Below are 16,756 nucleotides of genomic sequence, written 5' to 3'. Positions count from 1 at the left end.
TTGATACACGTTACTAGTAAGTTACTCACAAGTCGAAACACGTCGAGGTAATGTTTAGCATACCTGAAACTTATTTCTAACCTATGAGTAACGTGTTGTAGGCATGTTACGCGATCGTTGACACACGTCGACAAACGTTACTTGTAAGTTACTCATAAGTCGAAACACGTCAAGGTAATGTTTAGCATCAGTGTTCCAGACTCCATGGTTTTTTTTGTTTGTTTGTTTTTTTTCTTCGGCATGACGGTGATGTTGACAGTTCGATTTCTAGTGCGGTTATAATATAATATAATTAATAGGCTGCCGCTAAACAATTTAAATCATAACCGCACTAGAAATCGAAGTGTCAACATCACAGTCATGCCGAAGAAGAAAAAAAATATATTAATTAAAAAAAAAAACCATGGAGTCTGGAACACTGATGGGTTCCTCCTGTGTGAACCCCATTTTTATATACCAATTCCCCTAAACGCTGCCAATACGCTATTATACGGTAGCTGTAAGTTAGTAACACGTTCAGTAAGTTCTGTCGTCGTCCGGAAGACGTCAAATACATCGACATACGTCAATATGCGTTGGAGATACGTTACACATAGGTTCAAAGCACGTTACTCATAGGTTAGAAATAAGTTTCGGGTACGCTAAACATTACCTCAACGTGTTTCGACTTGTGAGTAACTTACTCGAACGGGCACTCGTAGAGAGCATATACCTTTGCCGCCGCTACTGTTTTGTTCTTGGCATAAGAGTGTGGGGAACAGAACAAGGAGCATTTTGGTGCTGATTTCATACGAATCGGATAAGAATTGACTGCGTTATGATAAAATACGCACATCTGCAAGGTCGTGACCCCCCTGACCTTTGACCCCCAACCACGAGTAAGGGCAATTACGTCATTGTGTCAAGTTGCATAATCACAAGATTGGGCATTAAATTCTGAGCATTTTGGCATTAATTTCATGCAAATTGGATAAAAATTGACCGTGATATGGTAAAAAGACGATTTTGACCTTTTCATGACCTTGACCCGATTGCTCCCAAAATCTAATCAAATGGTCCTTGGCTAATAACCAATCATCCCACCAAATTTCATGCAATTCGGTTTAATACTTTTTAAGTTATGCAAATAAACAAATAAATAATCATTGGCATCTCCCACAAACATATATTTTGGTTCTGATTATAATGCCAGGATTTGGGACATTTTCTTTTAAAAACAAGGGTAATGACGTAATTGTGTCATGTGGCCCATCACAAGATTGGGCAATGAATTCTGAACATTTTGGCATCGGTTGCATGCCAATTCGATCAAAATTGACCGCGCTATGGTAAAAATACGAATTTGACCTTTCCGTGACCTTGACCTTGACCTGATCGCTCCCAAAATCTAATCAAATGTTCGTTGGATAATAACCCATCATCCCACCAAATTTCAAGCGATTTGGTTTAATACTTTCTGAGCTATGCGAATAACAAACAAACACACACATTCACAAATAAATAAATAAATAAATAAATAAATAAATAAATACACAGCGACCAATACATAACCTTTCGCAGAATGCGAAGGTAACAAGTAACGTGTGTCGACGTGTGTCAACGATCGCGTAACATGCCGACATCTTATGGCCAGCGTATGCGGAACGTGTGCGTCATACGTCGAAAAATTTTCAACATGCTGAAAATTTGTCGATGGACTCGGCGTACTACGACATATGCCAACGTGCTTCAGCGTGCTCTTAACGTATACAAACTTACCCATAACGTATTCGGCAAATTTTTCATACGTCGGCATACGCTGGCTAAAACATCAAGGTGTGACAGCGGCTTGACACTTCGATGTCTTGTGCGGTTATGATTTGAATCGTCGAGCCGCAACCTTTTAATAGGCTACGTCACGTGATCGTCGGTGATACGCTGCCGCGCTATGCATAAGTTGGACTATCGTAGGGCATCGGTTGTGAATGCAGACAACACACTCAGCATTCGTTGATATAAGTTATCTATATGTTAGCGAAACGTTCCGTGTACGTTCCTAATACGTTATGCATACGTCCAAAACTGGAAAAAACATCAATAGTTCAGCGTACGCCAGCATTTTACATACATTTTGATACCTTGCCATACGCTGGCTAAAACGTCAAGGTGTGACAGGGCCTTTAGCGAGGAACACCGTATCGAGTCAGCTATTTCAAAATCTACACCAACTTTTAACGGGAAACTCTCAGGTTATGTCACAGTGCACTATAATGGAAAATGGTGGCTTGCCTGCATCATGGAAGCCTTTCAGGACACTCATGAAGTGATAGTGAATTTTCTTCATCCAAACGGGTCTGCAAATCGTTTCTTTTTTTCTGACATTGAAGATCACTGCATTTTAGACATTTCTGATATACTTCTTTCCATAGAACCAAAAACTGCTTCAGGTAGAACCTACACAATCAGTAAAAAAGAAACAGCTGTCAAATAAAACATTGGTTGGCAAAAAAAATCTTGACTATAATATGCTGGGAAAAATTCTTACTCATACTATACTAGTATCACTTCCAGTTCCTGCATGTGGAAAGTTTATGTACAATATACTGATATAGTGTATTGGAAATCTTGTGTTCAAATATTGTGTTATGTATTGTGGCGTATTGTGTGTCCAGCACCCGAGTCCCCAAACAATAAAACCATCATCACACTTGAACCCATTGAGATCCCATTTTCATTTATGCTGAAGTGTTGGAGTATATGAAGGGGTATTCTCACACGAAAAAAAATCGGGACCATCGGTTTGGTTGGGGAGCGGGGGCCCAAGGTCAAAGGGCGCCCCAAACTGTAACTTTTTGAATTCCTGTTTGAGTGATTTTGCTTTACGCGATTCGAAAGATCTCGCTTTTACGAGCATTTTGATACAAAGTTCAGCCAAATCAGTCCACTACAACCTGTGATATGGCCTCTGGAAGATTGTGGGGAAGCCAGGGGCACCCAAATTTTGGGGGCCCCTGAAATGGGCCCTGATGGGCCCACAGGTCTAAAAGTTGGTATTTTGAGTTTTTTCACCCACGTGAATAAATGACCAACATATGGGCCTTGGGGAGAAAATGAGGTATTAGTGTCGGGAGGGTGTGTACACTTGACATGGAATTCCCCAGGTAACAAAACTCTTAACCTTTTCCAGCTAAACTTCAAATCCCATATCCACTGATCTCTATGTTCTCTGCATCTTGATTTGTACCCATGCACATTTTACATCTGACACTACCAGCCACTACACCCAAACTCCCCTCCACTGCACTGTATTCCGACCACTTTTTACACATTGAATATAATTTGACCGTAGTCCTTTATCACAAGTCACTCAGGACCATTTACCACTCTTTCCTTCCTCTTTTGCCCACTAACCATCAGTTTTGTCCAGTTACGTGTACAGTAAAAACAGGCCTGACTGCTTCATTGAAAGCGAGTGGTTTTTTTTGTTTTTTTAATCTCCTGCTGCAATGAAAGAGTAAAGTAGAAATGTGCTGATAAACCCAGGTAACACCTGGAAACCAAACAGTACGTGCCTGCTTTGCTACTTGCATATTTTGTGCATTTCCAGCACAACCGCACCCCCCCCCAACCACCCTGCCCCCACACCCTTTCCATTTCCCTCTTTACACTTTCATTATTGGTCTGAGACACATGAGAAAGAAAGTGTTTTTAAAAATCATGTTAATGCAAAACAACAGAACTGTTTCATGGATGATTGGGAGAGTGGTGACAGATGTGTTGATCATCTGTGAAGCCTTGGCATTGATGGAGTCAAGTAGACGGAGATGGGATGAAGCAAGATCAGCCCAAAACTGGAGAGACTTTTCATAACATAACTTGCAGGAGTTTTAGGGGCTATTTAAAAGTGCATTCTACTAAGGAAAAAGATAAGACTATCAGTTAAATATGGAACTAAATAAATAATGGGAGTAATACAACATTGAATGGAGTACAAGTAGCGAACAACAAATTTACTTTTTATTTTCTTACCAGGGCATAGGTTCTCTCAGGGGTGGAAGAGACCGAACTCCCACAACCCATCTCGCTGCAAACAGCCATGGCAGCCAGGCGAGAGCACACCAGGTGGTAAGGATGAACCCTGTCCAAGACACCAAACACGTAGGATCCTTAGGAGAGGGCAGGTGCAAGTCTGCTCTGAACATTAACAACACACTTTTGACTACACAGAAGGCACAGCTGCTCACAAAGTCCAACAGAGAAATGGGAGAAAATGAGCAAGTCCTCATATAATCCAATAAAGTCGGAGATTTTGTGGATGTCCAGGACGCTTATAAATAAATAATACAAGTTCACTCACAAGGAACTTCAATGGTTGCACCTCTCATGGCTCTATCCCTGCCAGGTTTCTGCAGGGTACACACATGGTCTGCCAGTAACCCTCTTCTTCTTAAAGTCCTAAAATCCAGGCTCACTGCTCACATCCACTCATTTGTTCCTCTTTCTCTCACCTGTGGAACCAACTCCCCCAATGTGTTCAGTTCCATTCTTCCCTCCAGGGCTTCAAGACCACAGCCTATTCACCACTACCTCAGGTCATCCCCCACCCTTACTCATGATTTCTTCTACCCCAAATGACCCCATTCCCAAGGACTCCCTTTTCCAGGTTATTGTGATTTTTTTTTTCCTATTCTGTTTCACCCCTGCTTTCCCCTTACTCTTATTGCCATGTTTCATTTAGTTTGTGTGCAGCTTTTTCAACCTCCTTCTCCTCCCCTTCTCTTCTCCTCCTTGATCTCCTCCTCCTGATCTCCCTCTCCCTCTCGCTTCGACTCTGTGGTTGCTGTTTCTCCCTTCCCATTTGTTACTTTCTCTTCCAAAAGCCTCAATCATATATACAAAAAGAAAATGGAGGGGACTCAGCCATCAAAGCCTGTGCTACAATTACCAACCTATGGTTGTTTGTCCGTGGTAAATCCTTTTTGCTGAATTTCAAGCAAGCAAGGAGCACGTACCATTTATTTTAAAGTTTTTGGTGAGACTCAGCCAGGATTTGAACCACCAACCTCCCAGACTCAGAGCAGACGCTCGAACCATCACGCCACAGAGTGTGCTTGAACCTCGACAAGGAATCTTGGATTTTGCTTCCAAATAAAAGACTGCGGTGAACCTTCCTTGCCATAAATGCCACCAGGCTCCTTTAAATTTAAAGCAGTTTATGATGCCTGAGCTTCAAACCTGGGATCCCAGCATGCTGAGCCAAACGATGCCATTGATTCGTCCATCTTAATTGTAACTAGCATAAAAGACCCGTCTCTTCGCTGACGGGAGCACCAATCTCTGCATCTTATGGCTAATCTATAGGGCAACAACAAAAACAACAACACAAAGGTTTCCTGGAAGATCTTGCCCTCAATGCGCAGATAACCAGCATCGCAAGTTGACATTTTCAGTTTCACAATGTATGCCAAATACCCACACACAAACCGACCTTTACTTATTTATTCATTCATTTATTTTCTTAAATTACAAACCTCCCTGGGAATTCCCTGAATCCATCCATCATCGTTGGTTTCATTGAAATCCGTGAATCCGTTCTCAAGTTATAGCATGAGAAACAAACAGACAGACAGGGAGGGAGGGAGGGCTCGTTTTATAATACAGTATAGATATACAAGTATTCCCCACAGACAGACAGACAGGGCTTATTTTATAATACAGTATAGATATACAAGTATTCCCCACAGACAGACAAGATCAGTTTTATAAAATAGTATAGATACACAAGTATTCCCCACAGACAGATAGACAGACAGGGCTCGTTTTATAAGAGAGTATCGATATACAAGTATTCCCAACAGACAGACAGGGCCCGTTTTATAATACAGTATAGATATACAAGTATTCCCCACAGACAGACAGACAGGGCTCGTTTTATAATACAGTATAGATATGCAAGTATTCCTCACAGACAGACAGGGCCTGGTTTATAACACAGTATAGATATACAAGTATTCCTCACAGACAGACAGACAGGGCCCGTTTTATAAAACAATATAGATACACAAGTATTCCCCACAAGCAGACAGACAGACAGGGCCCGTTTTATAACAGTATAGATATACAAGTATTCCCGACAGACAGACAGAGAGGGCTCGTTATATAATACAGTATAGCGATACAACCATTCCCAACAGATAGACAGGGCCCGTTTTATAACAGCATAGATATACAAGTATTCCTCACAGACAGACAGACAGGGCTTGTTTTATAATACAGTATAGATATACAAGTATTCCCAACAGACAGACAGGGCCCGTTTTATAATACAGTATAGATATGCAAGTATTCCTCACAGACAGACAGGGCCTGGTTTATAACACAGTATAGATATACAAGTATTCCTCACAGACAGACAGACAGGGCCCGTTTTATAAAACAATATAGATACACAAGTATTCCCCACAAGCAGACAGACAGACAGGGCCCATTTTATAACAGTATAGATATACAAGTATTCCCGACAGACAGACAGAGAGGGCTCGTTATATAATACAGTATAGCGATACAACCATTCCCAACAGATAGACAGGGCCCGTTTTATAACAGCATAGATATACAAGTATTCTTCACAGACAGACAGACAGGGCTTGTTTTATAATAAAGTATAGATATGCAAGTATTCCTCACAGACAGACAGGGCCTGGTTTATAATACAGTATAGATATACAAGTATTCCTCACAGACAGACAGGGCCTGGTTTATAATACAGTATAGATATACAAGTATTCCTCACAGACAGACAGACAGACAGACAGGGCCCGTTTTGTAATACAATATAGATACACAAGTATTCCCCACAAACAGACAGGGCCCGTTTTATAACAGTATAGATATACAAGTATTGCAGACAGACAGACAGGGCTTATTTTATAATACAGTATAGATATACAACTATTCCCAGACAGACAGACAGGGCCCGTTTAATAACAGCACAGATATACAAGTATTCCTCACAGACAGACAGACAGGGCTTGTTTTATAATACAGTATAGATATACAAGTATTCCCAACAGACAGACAGGGCCCGTTTTATAATACAGTATAGATATACAAGTATTCCTCACCAACAGACAGACAGACAGACAGGGCTCGTTTTATAATAAAGTATAGATAGGCAAATATTCCTCACAGACAGACAGGGCCTGGTTAATAATACAGTATAGATATACAAGTATTCCTCACAGACAGACAGGGCCCGTTTTACAATACAACAAAGATACACAAGTATTCCCAGACAGACAGGGCTCGTTTTATAATACAGTATAGATATACAACTCTTCCCAACAGACAGACAGACAGGGCCCGTTTTATAACAGCACAGATATACAAGTATTCCTCACGGACAGACAGGGCTCGTTTTATAATAAAGTATAGATATGCAAGTATTCCTCACAGACAGACAGGGCCTGGTTTATAATATAGTATAGATATACAAGTATTCCTCACAGACAGACAGACAGGGCCCGTTTTATAATACAATATAGATACACAAGTATTCCCCACAAACAGACAGGGCCTGTTTTATAACAGTATAGATATACAAGTATTCCTCACAGACAGACAGACAGAGAGGGCTTGTTTTATAATACAGTATAGATATACAAGTATTCCCCAAATACAGATAGACAGACAGGGCTCATTTTAAAATACAGTATAGATATACAAGTATTCCCAGACAGACAGACAGGGCCCGTTTTATAATACAGTATAGATATACAAGTATTCCCCACAGACAGATAGACAGACAGGGCTCATTCTATAATACAGTATGGATATACAAGTATTCCCAACAGACAGACAGGGCTCATTTTTTTTCATACAGTATAGATATACAAGTTTTCCCAACAGAGACAGACAGGGCTCGTTTGAAAATACAGCATAGATATACAAGTATTCCTCACAGACAGGGCCCGTTTTATAATACAGTATAGATATACAAGTATTCCTCACAGACAGGGCCCGTTTTATAATACAGTATAGATACACAAGTATTCCTCACAGACAGGGCCCAGTTTATAACAGTATAGATACACAAGTATTCCTCACAGACAGGGCCCAGTTTATAACAGTATAGATACACAAGTATTCCTCACAGACAGGGCCCAGTTTATAATACAGTATAGATATACAAGTATTCCTCACAGACAGGGCCCAGTTTATAATACAGTATAGATATACAAGTATTCCTCACAGACAGGGCCCATTTTATAATACTGTTGCGAATTCGTGCCCGCCGGCGTGCGATTGGCCGCTCAACTCGAATGGCGGCCACCTCGCCCACCGGACGGACAATTCTGTCGTGACCCTCTGGGAACTATCGCCCGGAGCCAGTCACGGGTGGGCCTTTCGACCTCACCACAATCGTGCCAATCGGCTACCCGCGTAGGATAGGGTTGTTCGCCAAACTCGACCTACCAAAGTACCCACGCGGATGGTAGACCGTGCGATCGTACCTCGTCGCAGGCAGACTCCGGACACGAACCGCTTAAGCGGTCCGTTCCGTGCTATCGGGATAACCGAGCGGTGTTATCGTCAGCCTCGACGGGTCCGATTAATTATCGGGCGTATTAAGCCCACTACGAACCCTTTACATGCAGCAAGATGGAGATTCAAACGAAGGAAAGGACGCAGCGAAACGGGGAACAATTCAACATAATGCACTTTATTTACACGACACACGGAGAGCACACATACGTCAATTTAAAACAAAAACAATGCAGAGCTACGACCGAATACGCGAACACATGGCAACACTTATAGTTTTACTTCACCAGACTGGCGACACACACACACACACACACACACACACACACACACACACACACACACACACACACACACACACACACACACACACACACACACACACCCCAAAAGAAATGAAAGTCACGACTTCCCTGAGCGTGTAGAGTCCCTCTCCGACGTCTGCCGACATGGTCCCGCCTGACCGCGACTCCGTGCCCGAGCGTGGTAGGCGAGGCCTCTCCGGCGTGCCTCGCGCCGGCACGTGTTGGCCGCTCGACGCCACGGACGGAGTTTTCGGCGCCATCCCAGCGCGGATAGAAGGAGGGGAAACGTGGATGCCCGAGGTCGGGAGGGGGGAATGGCGGACGCTCCTTCCCACTAGCGGGGTCTTGGAACCGCACCACAGCAGATCAGGCCAGCGGCCACCAGCAAGAGAGGACGAGCGAGCCGGAAGACAGGAAGAGGGCAAGAGCAACCACAAAACCGCTTCGCCCGTGTCCGACTTTTTATATTCCGGAGCTCCGCCCCGTTCTTTGCTCCACACCCCTTCGAGGAGCTTCGAGAAATGTCTCAAAGAGGGACATTCCTCCTTCCTGGCCGCGTCACACCGCGCATCCACAAATCGGGCGACAGCTGCCCCGCCCCGCTTCTCCTCCCTCACACCAAGCGCGGAGAAGAATGGCATGAAAAACAGGTGGGAAAAGCCCACCGAGCGTCCTTGTTGGTCTTTGTTTGAAATAAAAGAAAGAAAAAGAAAAACGACTTACTCAAAGCGTCGCAGCCCGAATGAATCACATTCATTCCCTCCAAACAATGGGTTTGGGGCGAACTACACATGAACTTAATAGATATCTCACCTACGGGACCTGAATGGTGGTTTGCGAATTTCCACAGCCGTAACAATACAGTATAGATATACAAGTATTCCTCACAGACAGGGCCCATTTTATAATACACAAATATTCCTCACAGACAGACAGGGCCCATTTAAAATACAGTATAGATACACAAGTATTCCTCACAGACAGGGCCCATTTTATAATACACAAGTTTTCCTCACAGACAGACGGGGCCCATTTTATAATGCAGTATAGATGCACAAGTATTCCTCACAGACAGACAGGACCCATTTTATAATACAGTATAGATACACAAGTATTCCTCACAGAGAGACAGGGCCAGTTTTATAATTCAGTACAGATACACAAGTATTCCTCACAGAGAGACAGGGCCAGTTTTATAATTCAGTACAGATACACAAGTATTCTGCACAGACAGGGCCCGTTTTATAATACAGTATAGATATACAAGCATTCCTCAGACAGACAGGCCCATTTTATAATGCAGTATAGATACACAAGTATTCCTCACAGACAGACAGGGCCCGTTTTATAATACAGTATAGATATACAAGTATTCCTCACAGACAGGGCCCGTTTTATAATACAGTAGAGATACACAAGTATTCCTCACAGAGAGATGCCCAGTTTTATTATACAGTATAGATATACAAGTATTCCTCACAGAGAGATGGCCAGTTTTATAATACAGTATAGATATACAAGTATTCCTCACAGAGAGACGGCCAGTTTTATAATACAGTACAGATACACAAGTATTCCTCAGACAGACAGGACCCGTTTTATAATACAGGATAGATATACAAGTCTTCCTCACAGACCAGGCCCCGTTTTATAATAAAGTATAGATCTACAAGTATTCCTCACAGAGAGACAGCCAGTTTTATAATACAGTACAGATATACAAGTATTCCTCACAGACAGGGCCCCGTTTTATAATACAGTATAGATATACAAGTATTCCTCACAGAGAGACAGGGCCAGTTTTATAATACAGTATAGATATACAAGTATTCCTCACAGACAGGGCCCGTTTTATAATACAGTACAGATACACAAGTATTTCTCACAGACAGGGCCCGTTTTATAATACAGTATGGATACACAAGCATTCCTCACAGACAGGCCCATTTTATAATACAGTATTGATACACAAGTATTTCTCACAGACAGGGCCCGTTTTATAATACAGTATAGACACACAAGTATTCCTCACAGACAGGGCCCGTTTTAAAATACAGTATAGATATACAAGTATTCCTCACAGACAGGGCCCGTTTTATAATGCACAAGTATTCCTCACAGACAGACAGGGCCCATTTTATAATACAGTTTAGACACACAAGTATTCCTCACGGAGAGACAGGGCCAGTTTTATAATACAGTATGGACATACAAGTATTCCTCACAGACAGGGCCCGTATAAAAACACAGTATGGATACACAAGTATTCCCCACCGACAGAGAGACAGGGCCAGTTTTATAATACAGTATAGATATACAAGTATTCCTCACAGACAGGGCCCGTTTTATAATACAGTATGGATACACAAGTATTTCTCATCGACAGGGCCAGTTTTATAATACAGTATGGATACACAAGCATTCCTCACAGACAGGCCCATTTTAAAATGCAGTATAGATACACAAGTGTTCCTCAGACAGACAGGCCCGTTTTATAATACAGTATAGATACACAAGTATTTCACACAGACAGGGCCCGTTTTATAATACAGTATAGATACACAAGTATTCCTCACAGACAGGGCCCGTTTTTAAATACAGTATAGATATACAAGTATTCCTCACAGACAGGGCCCGTTTTATAATGCAGTATAGATATACAAGTATTCCTCACAGACAGGGCCCGTTATACAATACAGTATAGATATACAAGTATTCCTCACAGACAGACAGACAGGGCCCATTTTATAATACAGTGTGGATACACAAGTATTCCTCACAGACAGACAGGGCCCATTTTATAATACAGTATGGATACACAAGTATTCCTCACAGACAGACAGGGCCCATTTTATAATACAGTATGGATACACAAGTATTCCTCACAGACAGACAGGGCCCATTTTATAATACAGTATAGATACACAAGTATTCCTCACAGGCAGGGCCCGTTTTATAATACAGTATGGATACACAAGTATTCCTCACAGACAGACAGGGCCCATTTTATAAGACAGTATAGATACACAAGTATTCCTCACAGACAGGGCCCGTTATATAATACAGTGTAGATACACAAGTATTCCTCACAGACAGACAGGCCCATTTTAAATACAGTTTAGATACACAAGTGTTCCTCAGACAGACAGGCCCGTTTTATAATACAGTATAGATACACAAGTATGCCTCACAGACAGGGCCCGTTTTATAATACAGTATAGACACACAAGTATTCCTCACAGACAGGGCCCGTTTAAAATACAGTATGGATACACAAGTATTCCTCACAGACAGGGCCCGTTTTAAAATACAGTATGGATACACAAGTATTCCTCACAGACAGACAGGCCCATTTTAAAATACAGTATAGATACACAAGTATTCCTCACAGACAGGGCCCGTTTTATAATACAGTATAGACACACAAGTATTCCTCACAGACAGGGCCCGTTTTAAAATACAGTATGGATACACAAGTATTCCTCACAGACAGGGCCCGTTTTATAATGCAGTATAGATATACAAGTATTCCTCACAGACAGGGCCCGTTTTATAATACAGTATGGATACACAAGTATTCCTCACAGACAGACAGGGCCCATTTTATAATACAGTATAGATACACAAGTATTCCTCAGACAGACAGGGCCCGTTTTATAATACAGTATGGATACACAAGTATTCCTCACAGACAGACAGGGCCCGTTTTATAATATCGTATGGATATCCAAGTATTCCTCACAGACAGGGTCCGTTTTAAAATACAGTATAAATATACAAGTATTCCTCACAGACAGGGCCCGTTTTATAGTGCAGTATAGATATACAAGTATTCCTCACAGACAGGGCCCGTTTTATAATACAGTATAGATACACAAGTATTCCTCAGACAGACAGGGCCCATTTTATAATACAGTATAGATACACAAGTATTCCTCAGACAGACAGGGCCCGTTTTATAATACAGTATGGATACACAAGTATTCCTCACAGACAGACAGGGCCCGTTTTATAATACCGTATGGATATCCAAGTATTCCCCACAGACAGGGCCCATTTTAAAATACAGTATAGATATAAGTATTCCTCACAGACAGGGCCCGTTTTATAATACAGTATAGATACACAAGTATTCTTCACAGGCAGGGCCCGTTATATAATACAGTATAGATATACAAGTATTCCTCACAGTCAGGGCCCGTTACATAATACAGTATAGATACACAAGTATTCCTCACAGACAGGGCCCGTTATATAATACAGTATAGATATACAAGTATTCCTCACAGTCAGGGCCCGTTATATAATACAGTATAGATATACAAGTATTCCTCACAGACAGGGCCCGTTATATAATACAGTTTAGATATACAAGTATTCCTCACAGTCAGGGCCCGTTATATAATACAGTATAGATATACAAGTATTCCTCACAGACAGGGCCCGTTATATAATACAGTTTAGATATACAAGTATTCCTCACAGTCAGGGCCCGTTATATAATACAGTATAGATATACAAGTATTCCTCACAGACAGGGCCCGTTATATAATACAGTTTAGATATACAAGTATTCCTCACAGCCGGCCCGTTATATAATACAGTATAGATATACAAGTATTCCTCACAGACAGGGCCCGTTCTATAATTCAGTATGGATGCACAAGTATTCCTCACAGACAGACAGGGCCCGTTTTATAATATCGTATGGATATCCAAGTATTCCCCACAGACAGGGCCCATTTTAAAATACAGTATAGATACAAGTATTCCTCACAGACAGGGCCCGTTTTAAAATACAGTATAGATATACAAGTATTCCTCACAGACAGACAGGGCCCATTTTATAATACAGTATAGATACACAAGTATTCCTCACAGACAGACAGGGCCCATTTTATAATACAGTATAGATACACAAGTATTCCTCACAGACAGACAGGGCCCGTTTTATAATACAGTATAGATACACAAGTATTCCTCACAGACAGACAGGGCCCGTTATATAATACAGTATAGATACACAAGTATTCCTCACAGACAGACAGGGCCCGTTTTATAATATCGTATGGATATCCAAGTATTCCCCACAGACAGGGCCCATTTTAAAATACAGTATAGATATATGTATTCCTCACAGACAGGGCCCGTTATATAATACAGTAAAGATACACAAGTATTCCTCACAGGCAGGGCCCGTTATATAGAACAGTATAGATACACAAGTATTCCTCACAGGCAGGGCCCGTTATATAATACAGTATAGATACACAAGTATTCCTCACAGACAGGGCCCGTTATATAATACAGTATAGATATACAAGTATTCCTCACAGTCAGGGCCCGTTATATAATACAGTATAGATACACAAGTATTCCTCACAGACAGGGCCCGTTATATAATACAGTATAGATATACAAGTATTCCTCACAGTCAGGGCCCGTTATATAATACAGTATAGATACACAAGTATTTCTCACAGACAGGGCCCGTTTTATAATACAGTATAGATACACAAGTATTCCTCACAGTCAGGGCCCGTTATATAATACAGTATAGATACACAAGTATTTCTCACAGACAGGGCCCGTTTTATAATACAGTATAGATACACAAGTATTCCTCACAGACAGACAGGCCCATTTTATAATACAGTATAGATACACAAGTATTCCTCACAGACAGACAGGGCCCATTTTATAATACAGTATAGATATACAAGTATTCCTCACAGACAGGGCCCGTTTTATAATATAGTATGGATATACAAGTATTCCCCACAGACAGACAGGACCCGTTTTATAATATAGTTTGGACATACAAGTATTCCTCCCCCAAAAGAAATGTGAGTTTAATTCAGTGCAAGGCCCTAAATCATCACATGTATTTATTAGTATTTTTTAATTCCCTACAGACACAATCACCAATCGTAAACACGACCCTGGGGTCACCAAGACAAATGAAAAAGCGCTCGATCCTAAAATCAGTCGCGCTGAGGGCGGTTTTATCCACCAAAACGAAGGCGAGAGTCAAACTAGAAGAAACGTGAAAAGGTGTTGTTCACATCACTCTCACTCTCTATTACAGTCATGGAACAAACACAACGACGGGTCATCGGCGTGGAGGTCACGCAGCGCTTCGCTGTGTCAATACGAACACGGGTATCAGGTCTCATGAGAGAAACGAGGAATAAGTTCCACCAACTCACCCTGACGGACCGAATTTACACGGTGGAGTCGAAGCCAAACAGTCGCGTCACTCTGAGCTCCCGACGGTCTCGAACTCCATGTCCAAACTGGAGAGATAAAAAAATAATAATAATAAACTAATTAAAAGGACCTGAAAGTCGTGGGTCCATTCAATTTCCGCTATCGCCGAGGTCTTGTTCGATTCCCTTATATATATTTTTTTCCTTCATTTATTTCCCATCCATTGAATGAGCCCTCGCTCAGGATTTGAAGTCGATCTAATGGATTATAAAGTATTATTTTTGGTAAAATTCAGTAATTTATTAAATCACGTGCTTAAAAAGCGCTGTGGACGCCGGGGAGTCGTGTAACCAAACCACGCCTCTTAAATTCGTGTTAGCCACGCCTCTTAAATTCGTGTTAGCCACGCCTCTTAAATTCGTGTTAGCCACGCCTCTTAAATTCGTGTTAGCCACGCCTCTTAAATTCGTGTTAGCACGCCTCTTAAATTCGTGTTAGCCACGCCTCTTAAATTTAACCACGCCCCTTAATCTGTCATTGTCCAAGTCTCTTTTCGTCCATGAGCCAGTAGGGTTGGTTGGTACCATCTTGGGGGAATAATTTTCGTCATGATTTTTGGCAAGGCATACAACCCTAGAGTTAGACAATATGTGATAGCATTGTATCGATGGTAGCTATTTGTGTGTTATCACCCTGTTTATATGCCTTCCCTTACATAAGCTTTTGTGCAAAATGGCCAGTACAAGGTAAGACATCCTACTTCAACTTAACAACATTTTTTTTATCAGTCAAACATTAACATTGAAATTTGTCCCACCTTTTGCAAGGATCATTTGCTTCTCTACAAAAAGTGCTGAACATGCCGAGGTTGAAAGGTATGTCATTGGTGACACTGAAATATCAGTGTCTATTTTCTGTGTGATAAATCACACCACCTTTAGAAAAGCATTTGTCTATCATTTACTGTGGAAAGCAAATAAAATTTCTGAAACAATATAATTACATGTATGGGTGTTTATCGAATTTATTAAGAAATCCAAAAATCTAAATTTCTTTTTTGTATGTTGTATATTAAGATCAGTATAGCAGACAATGTTACCCCATCCCCCCAAATGAAAAAAAATACCTAATTTGAATGGATTTATGTAGTTTGGTCAATGTCATGATATTTTCTCTGTTGTTATTGAAGGATACTTTCCAAGAATCAAACAAAGGTAAATGATAGCATGTTCAATTGTTCATGAACAAGATTAATGTTTTTTCCCTGTAATTTCTCAAACAATACAGAATTTCAGGGATTTAGATACTCAATAATGCACATATAAAGGTATCAAACACCCGTATTACACAATATCAACCAATAAGACAATAGCAAGATGATTAATCATGTGCAATCTGATGAATGAGTCAAAGCTGAAAATGAAACACAATGTTCTGTTGAAAGGCACAAAATTACAGAATAGAAACACAAATGTAGTGTTCCACACTAACAAGGCCATTACCGCGCCCAACGTGTTGCTGATAAACATATTGTCTTATGAACGAAAGACGGGTCCTTTATAATTTCTAAGTCGTCTATGATCATATGCACTGATTGTAAGTGATATAAAATGTTCAAGATGAACTTTAAAATCATAATCATTGTCCAGTTCTTCAATATCCTCATCTAAACTTTCCCCATCATCTGACTCAAAGATGAATGCCTGGTTCTCACAGTC

General features: G+C 41.1%; 1 protein-coding gene across 8 annotated transcripts in view; it reads right to left on the bottom strand.

Moving 5' to 3' along the window:
* Positions 1–16,756, bottom strand: part of LOC147030366 (uncharacterized) — a 117,008-nt gene that overhangs the window by 71,956 nt on the left and 28,296 nt on the right. The window contains exons 1-3 of one of the 8 annotated variants that reach the window (XM_085874332.1): positions 15,038–15,349; positions 4,009–4,117; positions 2,269–2,433 (exon numbers count right to left, since the gene is read on the bottom strand). In XM_085874332.1, coding sequence (XP_085730458.1) covers positions 2,269–2,277 — 9 coding nt within the window. In that variant the 5' untranslated portion in view covers positions 2,278–2,433; positions 4,009–4,117; positions 15,038–15,349. Of the gene's footprint in view, positions 1–2,268; positions 2,434–4,008; positions 4,118–4,336; positions 5,455–5,510; positions 5,970–14,904; positions 15,350–16,756 lie in introns of those variants that run through there. The other 7 variants (XM_085874333.1, XM_085874328.1, XM_085874327.1 and 4 more) reach the window with 7 other exon arrangements.

The sequence above is a fragment of the Eptatretus burgeri genome, chromosome 3 (genome assembly GCF_056783735.1).
Source record: "Eptatretus burgeri isolate ZD-2024b chromosome 3, Ebu_testis_v1, whole genome shotgun sequence".
Lineage (NCBI taxonomy): Eukaryota > Metazoa > Chordata > Myxini > Myxiniformes > Myxinidae > Eptatretus > Eptatretus burgeri.
Note: the sequence above shows the minus strand (reverse complement) of the source record. Positions and strands in the feature narration are given on the sequence as shown.